This window comes from Juglans regia, chromosome 16 (genome assembly GCF_001411555.2).
Source record: "Juglans regia cultivar Chandler chromosome 16, Walnut 2.0, whole genome shotgun sequence".
NCBI classification, from domain to species: domain Eukaryota; kingdom Viridiplantae; phylum Streptophyta; class Magnoliopsida; order Fagales; family Juglandaceae; genus Juglans; species Juglans regia.
In genome coordinates, this window is record NC_049916.1 from 20,340,520 (window position 1) to 20,359,050 (window position 18,531).

Genomic DNA, 18,531 nt, shown 5'->3' on the forward strand with positions numbered 1-18,531 from the left:
CATGTTGGTAGGTCTCGGTCCATGGTGTCTGAGAAATTCAATTCTTGATTCGAACTCGGGATGTGATTTTTTTAAATCGAATTGGACCAAAATATTTACATATAAATTTTTTAAATATTTTATATAGTAGTTGTATAAGTTAATTTTATAATTTTCATATAATCTATCACTATTGTCCATATAAAATATAAATAATATATTCTATCAATTAACTAATATATCATATGATAATATATGTTATTATATGTAGATACATAATCTACACCTAATTAAAGTAATTCGGTAATATTTTTTGTAAGATACCTAAGTTGCAAGTAAGTATGAATAATCTATAAACGATGACATTATTTAATATTCATTAACCATATATAAAATGTTAGAATTTTTATTATAGGCCATTATGAATACTAAAGAACTAAGTTAGTAACTATTAACATAATAAATATAAATATAATTAATTATTTCTAATGAGTTAGTTACATAATTCCTATTAAAGAGTTCGCTTAATTTTAAATTTACTAATTTAATTAATATTTTGTATTAACTTATTTGCCAAAAATAGAAAAGAGGAAAAAAATGTTCTTAGTTCATATGGACTGATTTGACTGAACGATCTGATCTAGAAGGATAATCGGTCTGGTCTGGTCCAAAAAAAATGTGGATCGAGATTTTCAATCCATGACCCCCTAGACTAGACCGATTGCACCTATAGTTGTGATTATCTTATTCCAAATTATCTAAAATACTTTATTAGAAAATTCAATTTTGCAAGTGGTTATATGAATAACCTTTCACGCCATGATAATATGATTTGATTTGTAAGAGAATCTAAATTTAAATATTGCAAATCAAATCATATCATATCAGAAGTGGATGACTTGTCTCTATTCTTACAAATAGAAAAGTTTTAAAAAATTAAAGAAAAATCTAACATGATACAAAATTAATTTGATAAAGAAGATAAGGTTACGTCTATACAATTCATTTTAAATCAATTATCACTTCGTTAAAAAATAATTACAATTTTATATACTAAGTATAAAGTTATCATTTTACTCCGATACACGTACTGAATGCCTCTTGAGATTCTTATTATTATATTTTTTGTTTTTGGGGGAAAAAGTCATTTTAACACGTAGAATCGTTGATCGGGATGCATTAACATCAGTACCTACTTCCCATCCCCTCTAGCTCGCTCACTCCGATTGAGATTTCTTCTTCCAAAGTCCAAAGGTCGCTCTCTCTCTCTCTCCCTCTCTCCCCGCATGATCCAATGTTGCAATTCCAGAACCTACATTTTCTTCTGATCTTATGGCTTTTGTTTTCTACATCGGAATCGGTTCGATTCGACCTGCAATCGGGTCACACAAAGTGCATCGCCGAAGACATTAAGAGCAAATCCATGACGGTGGGCAAGTACAGCGTCATCAACCCCAACGAGGGTCATCCCTTGCCTGATTCCCACAAAATCACCGTTCGGGTATTTCTTTCTCCTGTGCTTGCCGTTGGGGGTTTGGGGTTCTTGGATTTGATTTTACTACTTGTCATAATTTCGCGAATATTTTGTTTCTGCTATGTATTATAGGTGACTTCGGCTCATGGGAACAGTTTCCATAACGCGGAGCACGTGGAATCGGGGCAGTTCGCGTTTGAGTCGGCGGAGGCTGGGGATTACATGGCCTGCTTCTGGGCCCCCGATCACAAGCCCCCGATCACGTTGACGGTAGATTTCGATTGGAAGACCGGTGTGGCCGCCAAGGATTGGTCTAAGGTTGCTAAGAAAGGCCAAGTCGATGTGAGTTTTCTTTTTTCGTTATTATTCTGCCTATTACTTCCGGGCCTCCGGCAGTTTATATCTCCGATAATTAACCTTTTAATGTGATCATGATTGATTTTTTTGTCTTTGGGCGATGAAATTCTAGAATTATTTCCTTTTCAATAGAGGGTCTAGAAGCCTGTCTACCGCTTGTGGAATCTTGAATTCTAGAATTTTATGATGTGGTATTTAGGAGTCACAGTAGGAGGAACTTGTTAAATTTTGGGAAAAAGAGCTTCTTTCCCCAATGAAAGCAAAATGTAAGCATTGATTTTCGAGGCAACAGAACTTAATTTCTAAGGCTTAGTAATTCGTTAGGATATCAATTCGATGAAATTTACTTTCAGATAGATAAATAGAGAACCCCATTGGTTTACTGATTATACCCTAAATCTCTAAGAGTGAATGAAGAAGTGATCTCTAATAAATTCGAGCTGTGTAAAACGATTGAAGACACTCACCATAAGTGTAAAAATTTTGCCTGCATCTGAAATATTGTGGTGGTACAATTGAGGTTTGGCTTGTTCTCGGTCTTCTCAAGTTCCTGAAAAAGTGAAAGGGATGAAAGAAAATGGGACTTATCAAAATTAAGGAAACAGAAAGGAGAAAACAGCATTATGGTAGTGGCAACTTTCGGTGTCCATCGTTGCAATAAAGTTGTATTGCAAGTGTTCCAGAAGTAGACTCTGAGCTACTTGTTTGGTTTGTGAGTGTTGCCAAATGCATTAAGAGTGCGTACTTGTCTCTCATTTGAGAGCAAGTATAATAGAAAACACATCAGATGCAATCTTCGAAACATTTGTTGGTTATAGGCTCAGAGCTCACTTTTGATAGTTCAACAACAAAGGTCCAGTTGGTGCTCTTTTTTTAATGTGTTGGTACTGGAGGGATTATACATTGGTAGCTCAATAATGAAATAGGTGATGAGTTAAGGTTTTCTTAGCAGGAGTCACCGCCCTTGAAGTGGCATGCCCGTAAGGTAGTAAACTTCATTGTTGTTTTATTCTTATGCTTATAAAAATGATTGTTTCGATATAAAATTTTGGAAAATACTTTCAAAACAAAATGTTTCTTTTTAGGGAAAAGTGATTTAGTTTTCCTTAGTTTGCTGGAGACATTGAAAATAAACCTTTTTTCCCATTTCTCAACTGTCAGGGTTGAGAATTGAAAAAAAACCTTACATTGCCATTGTTTTATATGCCAGGCCATGGAACTAGAACTGAAGAAGCTGTATGATACTGTTATTTCCATCCAGGATGAAATGTTTTATCTCCGCGAAAGGTTAGGAAGCATCTTTATATCTTGAACAAGTCATAAAAATGATACACACACCCATATGTCTGTATGTATGTTTGTATTTAAGCAGAGCTTTTTTTGGTTGATGTTTCAGAGAAGAAGAAATGCAGGAGCTCAATAAAAAAACCAATTCCAGGATGGGCTGGTTGAGTGTTCTTTCACTCTTTGTGTGCTTATCAGTGGCAGGCTTGCAGCTATGGCACTTGAAAACCTTTTTTGAGAAAAAGAAGCTCATCTAATCTTATTATTGGCAATTTGTACCTTTTTTTTTTTTGTTGTCTCGGTTGTGCTATTGTAGAATATAGAACGTTGTACTTTTTCAAATAGATTAATTTTCAGATCACATTGTTAGATGAAGTGGAACTTTGAACAATTGAATCTTTTGTTACCACGTGTAGAATCTGCCGGTGTGTGTAGCAGCTATCCTACATTACTTAAACCTTAGGGTGGATATGGGAGCAGCAAACCTTTGCTATCAGTTATTTCGTTTCTGTTGAAGTTGACATGTCATTCAAAGAAAAACTAGGACTTAAGTGAGCAATTCGAATGACATTATCAGCAAAAATACCTTCTTTTTTTTTGGTAATTAATAGAAATACACAAAATCTTTAAGATCAGCAAATACATCCTCTACATAAAAGGATAGGAGGAGCTTGAAAGCCTCACCCAACCGTTCAAAGAGAACAAAAAGAAAGCAGATAAACGTAAGCACTTCATAAAGATCTATTCTCAAATTCACTTCGGGACCAGAAAGAAATTACAACTAACAGATGAAAGAGAGAAGAAAGTTCCTGTCAAAAGATGAACGTTTTACAATGTCAATTTGGATGAGACTCTTAAACAGGGTTGTTCAGATCAAGATAATCATGACAAGATTCCGAGCAGAATATTGGTAAAGCAATCAGAGAGCTATTCTCCTTGCATATTACCAGTTGAGTCCCATTCACAATCCCATATGCTCTCGACTGGAAGTACAGGAGATTGACCGGCAGAAATGGCAAATATATCATCCACATTCTGATCATATAACATTTGTCTTGAATATCATGTATTGAAGAGACTCCAGTGATGGTCGGTTGGTAGATTTTCCTTTATCTTTTCAAGCCTCTTGAGGATTTCCAAGAAAGAAGGTCTTTGGTTCATGTCAGCGGCCCAGCACTGCTCGGTTAACCTAAAACCATTCGAAACTAATGGAGATTAACAGTTTGATTCTTCAGCTCTGTATATCAAAGATGGATAATTTCCTAAATAGGTTTTTGATTAATCTATAGCACAGCGCTGCTCTTCCATACAATAATTAGTGATCAAACAGCATACAATAATTGCATGTTGAACAACATGAATAGTTTTGGTCGAAAAGATTACATCAATGTTGAATATGACGACAAAATGTATTGAGATACCCAATCTTGAAAATGGCCAATTAGCTGATTGCCATCTCTTACAGATTCTCCCCCAAAGGAAAGTGGGGGGTTGGGATTATAGGAAGAAAATAACGTGTTATAAATTGTATGATTCATCTGATATCCTATAAAAAAAAGTTCATCCGATATCTTTATACCAAAGGAAACATGCAATTGGAGTTCTGGGAAAACAAGGAGAAAAGAAGAGAATCTGGAAGCAATCCTCAGTTAATTAGCACCAATGGAAGACAAGATGAGAGAATATCAACAACGGTTTCTTGTATGTGCAACATGATTAATCGATGCATAAGGAGAGATTACTCAAGTCAAAGGCATTATAAGGATGAGAGGTGAAAAATAAAATGGAGCAAGGCTGTGAAGACGAGATGGCTGACAGTTTTTAAAGTAGATATGCAAAGAATTATATGGAGAGAGAGAGAGAGAGAGAGAGAGAGAGAGAGAGAGGCAAAAATATTTTGTGCAGCTGAAGAGTGGTTTGCATATATCTTTGTTAAGTTAATTTCTTAACGCTCACACTGCCGAAAATTCCAAATTGAATTCCATTCATCAGAGAATAAAGAAACAAAAGAAAAAAAGATTCAGTTTTTTTAAGTGGGTCATGCATGAGAAAAAAAGCAATCTTTTGATCAACAGAAAAATTTAGACCTAACTTACTCTCTGAGTTCAGGGATGTATCCCTTTGAGCGAAATGAAGGTCTGCGTCCTTCAGCCACATATTTGGCTGCTTCATAAGCCTCATAATGTGCAAGTGGTGGTTCTGCTTCAAGCATCTGACCATTCCCACAGATTAGAACTGATTTTAAATATTTTTACATCTTATCTTGAACTCCATATAGAAACCAGCATTACCTCATATAGTATCATTGCGAAAGAGAAAACATCAACCTTCTTATCATATCTTCGATGCTTGAAAACTTCAGGAGCCATATAACGGTCTTTTATTTTGTTCCATCCCAAAGAAAAGAAAAAAAAAATCATTCAATATTAAATTCACATTCACTTAAAATAAATAAATTTTAATAGAGATATTTACAGCTTCCGGTCTCTCCGGTCATTTTGTACACATCATGGGAATTCTGAACCTTGATGAGCTTGCTTAGTCCAAAATCTCCAACTTTTAAATGGTCTGCACTGGAATTGACTAGAAGAACATTCCTGAAATTGATAACAAAAGAATCAATAAGAATGAAAACCCAATATGAAAGGCCACTTCCAAGTTCCATCAGAGAAAGAAATAGAAGGTGCCTTTTCACTCGGGTAAAGAAGCATTTCATCCTAAGCAGAGTAATCTCCTCTTTAAGAGGATATATTAATGGTACTCACTAAAGAATATCATAAGTTACCAGTACAACATGACAATAGAATAGACCAGGAAAATTTAAATACGAATAAATTCACCTTGGTTTTAGGTCCCGGTGAATAATGACATTTGGCTCATTGTGAAGATAAGCCATTCCTCTGCCCACATAAGATTTACAGAAAATTAGCATCACAATTGAGTACCCTTAGGTTGCGTCTTGCTCTCAGTAAAGAAAAAAAATCGAGCTGTAATAAATGAGTCAAGCAATGCTCCAGTAAGATTGCATAAACTTAGATTGGGCATTCATCAATACACAACTGATTCTAAATATGTACATTTACTCTCAATTTAGCCCCTTACCTTTCCTGGGAAGATATCTCTGGACATCTATCTCTCCATAAAAAATTATTTCATACGGCTTAAAAGACTATTGCTTAAATGAATTTCGCCACTTATTATACAGCTTAGAATTACAGATGCACAATCAACAACTAAATATAACTCCAGGATATGTGTGCAAGCATTTTCTTTGGGTAGGTATAAGACCTAAAAGTACCTCGCTATGTCCAGTGCGAAGTTGATAGCTGTTGAAGTACTAAGTGAACTTTTTTCCTTGAGGTATTGATGAAGATCACCCTATAACAGCATATAAATGTAGCATTTAAGTCTCTTCAAGTACATTTTTCAGAACACTTACAAGGACTTCAGCCAACATAAATCACAATACAAAACATAAAACAACTACTGCATTTACTCACCCCTCGTAAGTATTCAGTAATTAACATAAGGGGCTTCTTCTCTGTGACAGCTCCGAGAAATTGGACTATATTAGGGTGGCGGAGCTTCACAAGCAAATTAACCTCATGCCTGAAGTCCTGACTGAAATAAAGAGAACAGGTAAGCCCTTTGCATTCTTGATTAATTATAAGCTGGATCAGAAAGGAAAATATGATTATAGGCAAAAAGCACCACATTAGTAATTTTCTTGAGTGTGCTGGCCCTCTGTTTATGTGGGTATATAAATAGTAAAGGCCTTCCCAACTCTAATGTACTCACCAACTCTTAAGAAAGAATGCTGAGTGAATCATTAAAGAAAATCTTTTGTGCTCCAAATAAAATATATCATCCATTATTTTGGTTCTGATTCTGTTGGTATATCAGAACAGTTCCTAACACGTACACAACCATAGCTCAACTCAACTACACCTTACTCCCATCCAATTGAGGTTATTAAAACAATCTTTTTATGCCAGTAGGTCCATCTAGGAGCATATCCCTAGTTACTTCTTTAACAATCATTGATTTTCTATGTTAGTTGGGAATGCTTCAACTCATATCCAAATAGGATCCCTGTTTTGCAAGATGTGACAAAAGATATGCACAGGCAATCAACCTGCCATTACTGCCTGCCTTTATCCAGGCTTGGGACTGGCTATCTAAAAGGATATAACAATAAAGTATGACATAAGCAAAGTTAGCTCATAACTAAAACATACGCTCATACAGAGGAAAGCATATACGATTCCTCCAAAATAATCAGCTTACAAATTAAAAAACGAAATCAACAAATAACAAACCCCTCATAGGAAAAAGTAATAAGAAAATGGATCTTACATCACCAATCTGTCATCTGAAAGTGATGGAAGAATGCGTTTGATAGCTACAGGTGTTCCACGCCAATAGGCTTTTAAAATCTCACCAAAAGATCCCTGCTAGCATCAGCCATCATCAGTTAAAGCAACCCTGCATATGGACTAAAAAAGTACACCAAGAGCCAAATGCTGACACCCAGATTTTTAGCAGCATATTCAAGTTCCAAACTAAATGACCAACAAGTGAAAGGCACAACAGACCAACAGAGCAAAACAACGGTGAGAAAGTACCAAGTAAAGATGGAATTACTTTTTCCAAAAGAAACTACCCTCTCTTACAAAGAATCAAAGATTAACTTCAGAGGTACTGTCTATACAGTTTCTGTGGTAAAAATCATCTCAGCATTTTACCTAACCAGGGGAAACGAAATATAGGGTATATAGGTGGCACACTTGTAATGGGAAGGAAGTTGTGTGAACAGTAATTGCATAATCCCTAAATCAAAATATCACAGAACGGGCAGAATCTAGAAACTCTTAAACTTAAATTAGATTCTGGATGGAGCAAAATAGGAGACAGAAAATCCTAGTGACAGTATTTGAATGGTAACATCAGACTCCGTTACACTCAAACAAGAGACTTCATAAATCACAGTGTAACTACTCAGAATAGATTGCATGACTTGCCCTTATTCAGTTTGTTTACTACCAATCTTTAAAAATAAAAATAAAAATCATACCTTCCCAATAATAGCTGAGTTTGAAAAGTCCAACTCAGAAGGGTCAATTTCCCAGTCACACTTGTTTGGCAGTGGGGGTGGAACGGGCTTTGGTTCAAAATGGCTTCCATTTTGGCCCTGCAGAATGAAGAATCATAATTAGAGCCTGCAAAAGCAAATAAAACAAAAAACTCACAAAATGTAAACAAGTCTTCATAAAGAAATCTTATTTACTTAGCATCGATAGCCAAGTCATGAGATGCTAGTGCATAAATAACAAACAAAGAATGTATTTTCATGTTGAAACAAACAAATCATTTATGACTTGTAAACCGTTTCCATATCTACAAACAAAACACATGTATACATATTGAAATTGAAGCTCCGCACATATACAGTACCTTGCCATGATACCCAAATTCTATTTGACAACCACTACATGGAAACTGTAAACACTATATGATTACTTCTTTAAGATTCACAGCCAATCACCACTTGACATTATCCCATGTTTTTTTAAGAGTAATCAATAATTTATTAAAAATGCAAGGCATAGCCCAAGCACACGGGTTGCATACAAGAAAAACACCTAGCTAGAGTTAGAAGTGGCATTATTATATGTTCATTCTAGAGAAAGACAATCTGAAGCGGTCCAAAGTCTAATTATTGTGGACCAAATACAAAACAGAGCTACTCTCACAGCCCCCTTTGGCAACAAGCATAGCTAAGTTCTCTCTTCCCCGCAACCCCCCCCCCCACCAAAAAAAAAACAAAAAAATTCATAAATCATCTAACCTTGAAACATGTGTAATGTCCAATTATCAGTAACTCCATGGGATGAAATAATTAAAATAGTGTTATGCCACACTACAAGGGCTTAATGGAAGCTAAAATCCCTAAAACCCATGTCCTCAATTTATCGCTCATACTGAAACCAGGGTTAAAACTTATGGTTCTCTCATGTTATGTTATGAGAGAACTCAGACTCTCTGCCAATCCATTAATAAAGTCCCCATTTCTTTTACTGATATTGATTACCGACTGTTAGCTATTATTTGAAGAAGCAAATGTCATTATCACATTGTTTATTAAGATTAAACAAATAAAAATCTCCATTGTAAAAGAGGTTCTGTAAGCTCATTAGCGAAATAGTATACAACGTTCTCATACTAGAAATAGAAATAGAATATATCTATTTGCATGCATATTTATTGACACGGCAAACAAACCGTTGATGTGGAGGCCTGCCACATCAGCTTACCTAAAAAGTATTGGTGTTTTGACTCTCTTTTTTATGAACTAGCCCTACACCCACGCGAGGCGTACAAAATTATTAAGTTTTTAATTCTATTATATTCCCCTATCTCTCTCATAGTTATGAGAAACTCAATATACTTGTCAATATATACAGAAAGAGAGGGGAGGGGTGGGGGGGAAGCTCAAAAGAGAAATAAATCATCACGTTACCTAATCTATGTTGGTCATTGGACTTAGATCACTATAGCTCTAAAAAACAACCCAAAATAACAATCCCCACTGTAAAAGAGGTTCTGTCGTCTTTGTGCAAAGAAAGTGGGCACAAAGATGACACCTTTAGACGTCGGGCTTGGCACCAGGTCTTAGTAGTTACAGATTTTTGCACAAAAGAAATGGCCACTAATACCACCAACATTGCCACAAAGAGTTTCATCTCATAGAGAGAAACCGGTTTTGGAACCTTTCTTGAGCACCAAACAGATTGATTTTTGAAAAGAAGCAGCAACGCTGTTTGGAGTAGCATTAAGGGCTTCAAAGATGACAATTGGATATCCCTCTCTAAGATGAGAACAAAACCAAAATTGATACCTTAAATAGAAGACCAAAATCTGCAGAGAAATAAGTGGAAGTGTAATAAACTTCCAATTAAGCCTGGAAACTGAATGGTGTTTAAGGAAATAAATTAATGATGAGATGATTATCCAATTCTTTTAATAACCTTTAATAACATAGAAACTTAATAGTTATGCCAACCTGGGAACCGGGCGGTTTTAATGTAAAATTGAAAAAAGAAAATAGAAAGTCTTAATTGATAGAAAGTGTTAATTGATAGGAAGTGCACGAGATGGAAAGTACATGAGATAGCCAACGAAGTGGTATTAAAGGGTGGAAGTTGACGGAAAGTGCAAGAGACAGCTAATAAGTGAGTAATAAAGGAAGTTGACCAGAAGTGCAAAAGACTGGAAGTGCAAGAGACGGGATTATAAAGTGGTAATAAATGTTGAAAGTGTAAACTATTAGGGAATAAAAGAAATTAAAAAATAAAATTAAAATAGACAAATGTTGAAGTGGCGCAATATTTTACAACGAGGATGCTTTAGCTCTTATATATTTTAATAGATATAATGGGTCTCACAGTAAGTGGTGTCTTACACACCATGCTTAATATATATATATATATAATAGATCTCATAGAAATTACAACATCTTCAAAATTAAAGAAAAAGGGGAAATTTCCATTTTCAGGAGTCATCCGCACTGGGATCACTGCTTCTTGCCCTCAGAATTGCAAGTGAAGATCGGATAAGGGAAAATGACATAATTGAACAAAATGATCATCTAGTTCCCATTCCATACACTACATGTTTCAGGTTCAACAGTAAGGAAAAACACGTCATTGTGGACTCAACAACTTGGAGAAAGAAAAGTAAAAATAAAAGACAAAAAAAGAAAATGCTTATAAACACCAGTTGCAAGAAACATTACATGATAAAAGGGGTGGGGGAAGAGCTACAATTATATGCTTGCTTACATTTTTTGCAGGGGGGGGGTGTTGGGGGTTGGGGGTGAGGAATAGACTTACATAAGACAAGCCCCCGTGTGATTTTAACAACTCAATCATGCTATGCTTCTTCGCTCCTTCGGCATCAGCTAGAGGCTGTCATAAGAGAAACTCCAGCTAATTATTCCAACGATGGCAGTGCAAAACAAATGAAATAATAACAATAAGAAATTTATATTCAGTCCCATAATGGGCAAAGAAATCGCAGCATTGCATTCAAAGTTCAAAGAATGTAAGATAACAAATACATAATGGAGCAGCGCATCAGTAACCAAGGCACGGATATATTCAAGACGATGATAAATAAGGATCTTTTTTTTTTTTTTTTTTATAAGTAAAACAAGTATTATTAATCCAAGAATTGGCAACAACTGCCAATTACAAAGTCCGTATGCCCTAACTACGTAGGAGCATTAGAAACTAAGAAATCATGAAAGTCCATGCCATTAAAATCCATAGCAATGGCCCAAGTACAAAGAATCCTAAAAAAGAAAACTTTTAGTTCCACCATAGATCTCTCTTTGTCTTCAAACGTCATCTCATTGCGCTCCTGCCACAAGCACCACATAATATAAATATGGATCATCTTCCAAATCTATTTAATCTGAAGCACACCTCGGATAGAGGTCCAACACACCAATATATCCACCACGGATTCTGGCATAACCCATGCTAGTTCCATCCTTTTAAACACCTCATTCCAGAGAGTCCTGGCTACCTCACAGTGTAAAAGTAAATGGTTCATCAACTCACCCCCTCTTTTACACATATAACACCAGTCTGCAGTAATTATCCTCATCTTTCTCAAATTATCTGCACTAAGAATCTTGTCTAATGATGTTGTCCACACAAAAAAAGAAGCTTTAGAAGGAGCCTTGTGTTGCCAGAGTCTTCTTCAGGAAAACTGTATCTCCGACACTTGTGTGAGAACCTTATAAAAGGAACGAACTATGAATACCCCTCTCCCTGCAGGAATCCACCACAAACCATCTTCATGCTGGATGTTTGGACGACAAGAATACACGAGATTATAAAAAACTACAAAACTCCTCATCTCCCAATCCTGTGCCGCCCGGTTGAAATTGATATTCCAGTGCATACTCCCTCCTGAGATTCCCATAACCTCCGCCACTATAGCATCTTTGGCACTTGCTATCAGGAAAAGCATAGGAAACAAATCTTGGAGAGCACGGTTGCCACACCAAGCATCCTTCCAAAATCTAATCCAGGAGCCCGTACCCAGCTGAAATCTAGTGTGATGATGAAAGATCTCCCACCCTTTTCTAATATGCTTCCATAGTCCCATTCCATGAGCCCCTCTAACTTCTCTAGTACACCAATCATCTCCTAAACCACCATATTTATTCTCGATCACAGTTTTCCATAAGGCTTCTGGTTCCTTGATATATTGCCACAACTATTTGCCAAGTAACGCCCGATAAAACAACCGTAAGTTTCTAATACCCAAACCGCCACTAGAGATAGGACGGCACACCATCTCACACTTAACAGGGATCTATGGAGATAAAATAAAGGTATAATCAAATAATGCTTCATCGATTCAACGCATGTTCTGCCCTCAACGAAACTCAACTCGCAAGCTCGTGTTAACAACCATACTTTTTGCTAATGATTTAAGGTCCAGCTTCTGGAAGCTGAAAAAAAATATAGTATTTTAGACTTGCACACAATTTATTCACCCAAAGTTGCAATTCCATTTTTAAGCTTATTCACTCGAACAACTCCACGCTCCTTTGACCTAAGCTTCTCCACAATCTTTCGTATATTTTGCACCAGGTTATATGGATATTCTCCTCTCTATAAAAAAAATTAATAGATTATATATTTGGCATAGCATATTAAGTAAACATCGAATTCAATAATGGAAGCCACAGAGAGAGAGAGAGAGAGGAATAGAGAAAGCAGTAATTGAGAAGAATTTACGGTGTTCTTCCAGCGATCCTGGGAGTTGATGTCGGCACCGTACTCGATCAAGCACTTGGCGACGTCGATCCAGCCGTGGAGGGAAGCGACGTGAAGCGGGGTGCGGTTGTCATAGTCCCTGGCGTGGACAAGGGAGCGATCCTCCTCGAGAAGCTTGCGGACGGCAGCGACGTCGTTCTGGTGGGCGTGCCAGAGAATCAGGGAGGTCCGGCTCACCCTCGCTTTCTCCTTCTGCTTGTCCAATGTCGAGCTCCCTTTAATAGCTGCGGCATCGGAAGAGGACGCGTCCGAGCTCATGACCAGCGATGGGAGATCGGATCAGAAAATAGGAATTAAACTGTCCTGCTTGTTTGGAGAGATTTTGTTGTGTGCTGCTTCGCTTCCTGGGCTGTGCGACTTCGCTGAATTTGGTAGTCCCCGTTTTTCAGGGAAATCTAATTGCGTTGGAATCCGTCTCCCACGAGAAATTCTATTTGTAATTTTCATTTGAGAATTGGATATGCAAATCTTTTATTAAATAAAAAAATATTATTTTAATAAAAATATTATTATAATTTTAAAAAAAATTTATAGATAAAATTAACTAATTTTATAATGTAATATTTATTTGAAAACTGTACGTAGCATTGCTCGTCTCCCACTCTCCTCCCGTTTCTACTCAGCGTGAGTACTCTCTTCTCCATGCAATTTATTTATTTATTTTCAAAAAATCACATTCTAGAATATTCACATCTCATATAATATAATTATTATAATTTTTTAAATTTTTCTTACAAAATATAATAAATAATTTAATTTTTTTAAATTACAAAATAAAAATAATATTATAATAATAATTTATTCAATTTTCAACAAAATATATCATTTCAACTTAACAGTATAACCAAACGAGACATAAAATTTTTCAAAGAGTTATTTTTGTTCTTTATTTATTTAATGGCCAAGATTGGAAAATACACAGTTTAAAAGGCAAATGAAAGGTGTAATATGTAAATTCTGATAATTTAAATTAAATTCAATGCTAGTATTAATTAGAGGATACAAAATGTATTTTACAATTCACTGTATTTTAGATTAATTATATTTTTATTCTTAGTATGATTTAAGTCTGAGATTTTTTGTCAATATATGATAAAAAAAATACACATTTTTTTCCTACTGATACCATATATTTTCAATAATTATTAGTTGAAGGTATTAAATGTAGCATGTATAAATAAAAATTACTAATAAAATATTTCGTATTAAATGTAACATGTATAAATAATTGATAATAATAACATTTTTTAAATTTGTTATTAACAAGAGAACTAAAATATATGCATCAAAGATATTTTTTATAAGCATTAAAGATATTTAAAATATTTTAAGTATATTTAATCAATACATCTATAAGAATATGGTATCCCAATCACATCAACTATATGGAGGAACAGATAGACTTGTTTAATGGTAGTCCTTCTTGTAGTCTGGCTTCGATCCACCATAGATGTGGGATTTGTGGGATGAAGGGTTAATAATTGTTTGGGAGAAAGGAAAATATCTAGAGGGCAGAACAGCCATGCAAAATAGAGTTGTCCCTGGACCAAAGTAGATAATGACAACTGCAGAATAAGACATAACAAAATGCCATATAATGTTGAGGTATGCATCCCAATTACTCAAAATAGCATCATCTTTTGGTTTTGATAGTAGCAAACAACCATAGTGAGACAGTACAGCACCAAGAATTAGAGAATAACAAAAGGAGCTAATGAGATCTTGGTAGGAATAACCTGTTAATTAACTTCGAAGATCCAGAATTCTTAATCACATCAAACATCAAATTGGGAGGAGTACAAATGTTTTCTTCACTTGTTCTGTAAATGGATGCCTACACAAGACTGAGCCACCTACCATCAGTGCTTGATTCACAACTCTAAAGCATGTAGTAGATTCTGAAGTACATCATAGAAATGCCGCCTGTCGAACATGGGGCCCTTATTCGATGCTAATGCACCATCTACAAAATGCTAAGAAAAGGGTAGAAGCACGCCAACTATGATATAATTATTGAATTATATCGTTCGTACAAATCGGACATGTTTAATTAATATATACAAACAAGCACACGAAGTAATGGAGAATATCGTCTGTACCCCAAACAATGCACAAGTCAATGATGTGAAAACTTATAGAATAGAATAAAGATGATAGCAAAAACAAGAGCTCCAACTATTGAGCCAACGATCCATTTGTTCTTGGTCATCCTGCGCGACATGGCAGTTAGAACTTTTTTACTCTTGTCGATAGCATCATCTACCCCATGAAGCTGCAAAAGAACGAAGTCATTAGTTGAGAAATGTACTCAATATTGCTGTATCATACTCATGTTCTTGGAAAATTGGTATAGATTACGAACAAACTCATGCATTGGTCCTCCGCAGTGCATGAATTACATACAGGAGAGGCTTGCTAATGGAGTCCCATTTGATGAAAAGAAAAATGGGGGAGAACTCAAGTTTGAGCCACAATGAACCACATGTAAAAAATATGACATCAAGTAGAAAATATACCTTTTTATGGGAATGTAGGAGAGTCTCACGCTGTTGGTGCAAATCTTGGAGGATTGAAACACCAAGGTCTTCAGTCTCCAGCATGGTTCTTCTACTCTCCATAATCCTGTCACTTGATTGATTCAATCTCTCAACTGACATTGCCATCCTTTCTCTTTGATCAGCAGAAGCCTGTACATCATCCATAAATGAATAAAATAGTATTTACCAAATATATGAAAAATAAACCATATATGCTACATCTGATGGGTGAATTATTTAATAATTTTGAGGACAAAGTGCCTTCCCCAAACATCTCATGCTACAACTTGAAAACATATATGTTCATATTTCTAAAATAATGAAAAAGTGAGAGGCGTGATCCAGACATACCATATGCGCACCTGCCATTCCAGATTCCAACAAATCTTCACGGGAGGCCTGATCAGCATTAGAAGATGCTATTCTTTTAAATTCCCTTTTCAGCTTATTTAGATCAGATTTATATTCCCTTAACTTAGCAAGCAATGCAGCCTTTGCACTTGGTTGTAGACTTCTAGCCTCAAGGTCCATTTTTCGGATCTGAACCCAAGAAAAAATAAAAAAGTTACATGATAAATTTTGGAAAAAAAAAAAGAACTAAAATATTACAGTATAGGAAATAAAATGGATACATTACCAAAACATCAGCATCGTCCAATGAAGCTTTAATCTCAGAAACCTTCTGCTGCTTCTGCTCTGCACACATTAGTGACAACAAATGGTTCCCAGGTCATGGAATCATAATAGAAAGAGTATTTTACAATTTGTTAACATGAAAATGCAAGCAAGCCCCATAGCACTAACTCTCATGACAGGACTTGCTAGAGATTGTCCAGTATAATAACCAACTGAGCCTCTCATGATAGCCCAATCTCTATAACTCTTTCGTAGTGCGTGATCATCACTTGCATGATTACCCAGATTAAAATGATAACACATATGAGCTTATCGAATCCCATGTTCTAGATACATTTCAGAGTGCTTCCTGTCAGAGATCAGGAATGGTTAGGGAATCTGATATTGTAGATCCCACACAAGTTCATTTTCCACTTCATGCTAAACCATAAAATCTTGTCCAACATCATCCCATTTATGCACATAAAACTGGAAACATATGGTCTCAATAATCTAGAAAAAAAAAATCATATAAATGTTATGATAGGCGAGGTTATTGTCTTATCATCCTTTCCCACAAATCTTTAGCAACAAATACAATAATTTAGTCTGAAAAAACCAACTGCGAAAATCTTCTAAGTAAAACCAATATAAAAATAAGCAAATAAAAAAAAAAGTCGGGGGGGGGGGGGTTGGGAATCCGAACCGTATAACTTAGAAATTTGCATAGTTGAAATATAGAAAAAGCAAGACATAAAGAGGGAAGTTCAGTCTCACCACCAGGAGGAAGAAGACCAGCCGAGCTACATTTACGGGAGAGATTAGCAGAGAGCTCGCAGTACTGTCGCTCGTACCCTTCGAATACCTCACTCATGTTTTCTTTTTCCCTGAGAGAGTCAAACCCACCTTCAAAAATAGTAAATAGTTTGAAGATCCAAACCCTAGTTTTACCAAAACCGAATCAATATAGAAAGAGAAAACAAAAATTGACAAACTGAAGTTTGTGGAAAAACCATAGGGGAAGATAAGATCTACCTTGGAAAGAAGATCGATCGGTCCTTTGAGGATGTGAAGGGGATCGGATCGCGTCTCGTCAGGCAGTTATAGTTGGTGTCTGCGACGTTGCTCTTACAGGAAGAGAATAACTTTGAGGTAGAAGGTAGAAACGGATGCGTACAACGGTTGATTCACCAAAAAACATGACAGTGAGCTTCTTTCGGATAGCTCTATATTCTCGTTTGTCTGTTCACGTTATCTTAACGTTGTCCGTTATTTTATTTTTATTTTTATTTTTAGTTTTGTTATGTATTACACAATTTGTGGATTAATATTATTATTTTTATATTTTAAATTTAAATTAATATTATTTTTAAAAAATTTATTTTTTAATTAATTATATTAAATGAATGCATGTATTAATATACAAAATTGTTTATAATTAAATATTTCTAATTTTTTATTAAGGTTAATTTTTTTAAAAAATAAATTAAATTAAAAACGAAAGTAAAAATCAAACATTAAAATCTTGAATAAAAAGTAAAAACATAACAATTCTTGGTCTTCGCGACGTGTATGGAACGCGTGAGGGGAGACCTCGCCGCCTGATCCCACCTAGGCAGAAAGATTTGTTTTTTTTCTTTAACAGGCTTATAGTAGCGGTGCACCGCGGGGATCTGGCCAGCCCGCCACCCCCCGTTCAGCCCTCGCCTGGATGGGCGGGGCACTCGTCTCGGCTGGACCCAAGCCTGTCCGGCCAATATATATATATATGAAATTATTTTTTTAATAAAAAAAGTGGTTTCGACGGTTCTTTGATCCTATGTTTTGTTTTAAAATTTTCCTCCTTTGCACCTACCTCTTTCCTCTCTCAATCTCTCTTTTTCTCAATTTTAAAATCTTGTCCAGACTTTGTTGCTCCTGGCAAAGTTTTAAATACCATATCGATCTAGACATTAAAATAAAATATTTTGAAATTGTTAACGAAATTTTAATATTGATACTATTTCGTTAACAATTTCAAAATAATTGATATATAAATAAATTATATATAAATACATATATATATATATATAAATTATAAGTAGTCTAATCTAAATTGAAGGTCAAAAAATAAACTTATAGTTAAAAAAAATAAAAAAAAAATTAAATGCCGAAATATTGGCCAGTACCGGCCAAAATACAGATCAGTACAGGCCGAAATATAGGTCAGTATGAAATATATGCAATACCTATATCGGTTCAATGGCAAGTACGACATATACCAACCATACCGACCGGTACGGTACGATATTTAAAATAGTGGCCCTAGTCCCATATATTCGCTATTGCCTCTGGTATCAATCAAAGTTTTGAATACCGTACCAAATGTCGTACCGATCAAGGTACTGAAACGAAATATTTCGATACCAATATCGTTTCGTGTACCTTTTTC

At 35.4% G+C, this 18,531-nt stretch overlaps 3 protein-coding genes across 5 annotated transcripts; 1 reads left to right on the forward strand and 2 right to left on the reverse strand.

The window, feature by feature from the left end:
* The first annotated feature begins 1,124 nt into the window (after window positions 1-1,124).
* On the forward strand, window positions 1,125-3,512 carry LOC109003226 (transmembrane emp24 domain-containing protein p24delta9-like). The gene is made up of 4 exons (XM_018981275.2): window positions 1,125-1,480; window positions 1,586-1,795; window positions 3,021-3,097; window positions 3,207-3,512. The coding sequence occupies exons 1-4, from the start codon at window positions 1,274-1,276 to the stop codon at window positions 3,349-3,351; spliced, it is 639 nt and encodes a 212-aa protein (XP_018836820.1). The 5' UTR covers window positions 1,125-1,273; the 3' UTR covers window positions 3,352-3,512.
* A 290-nt stretch (window positions 3,513-3,802) lies between these two features.
* On the reverse strand, window positions 3,803-13,380 carry LOC109003225 (integrin-linked protein kinase 1-like). Its single transcript, XM_018981274.2, has 11 exons — window positions 12,910-13,380; window positions 10,987-11,061; window positions 8,169-8,285; window positions 7,451-7,545; window positions 6,595-6,715; window positions 6,393-6,472; window positions 5,935-5,994; window positions 5,570-5,691; window positions 5,386-5,471; window positions 5,191-5,306; window positions 3,803-4,283 (listed from the first exon to the last, which is right to left on the reverse strand). The coding sequence occupies exons 1-11, from the start codon at window positions 13,204-13,206 to the stop codon at window positions 4,157-4,159; spliced, it is 1,296 nt and encodes a 431-aa protein (XP_018836819.1). The 5' UTR covers window positions 13,207-13,380; the 3' UTR covers window positions 3,803-4,156.
* A 1,186-nt stretch (window positions 13,381-14,566) lies between these two features.
* LOC109003227 (vesicle transport v-SNARE 12) lies at window positions 14,567-17,353 on the reverse strand. Of its 3 annotated transcripts, none has more exons than XM_018981276.2 (6): window positions 17,136-17,353; window positions 16,878-16,987; window positions 16,123-16,181; window positions 15,837-16,025; window positions 15,465-15,635; window positions 14,567-15,220 (listed from the first exon to the last, which is right to left on the reverse strand). In XM_018981276.2, the coding sequence occupies exons 2-6, from the start codon at window positions 16,972-16,974 to the stop codon at window positions 15,065-15,067; spliced, it is 672 nt and encodes a 223-aa protein (XP_018836821.1). In that variant the 5' UTR covers window positions 16,975-16,987; window positions 17,136-17,353; the 3' UTR covers window positions 14,567-15,064. The 3 variants fall into 3 exon arrangements, with proteins under 3 accessions (XP_018836821.1, XP_018836822.1, XP_018836823.1); XM_018981277.2 differs by having other exon boundaries at window positions 16,878-17,006; window positions 17,136-17,336; XM_018981278.2 differs by having other exon boundaries at window positions 16,878-17,041; window positions 17,136-17,336.
* Window positions 17,354-18,531: the final 1,178 nt, after the last annotated feature.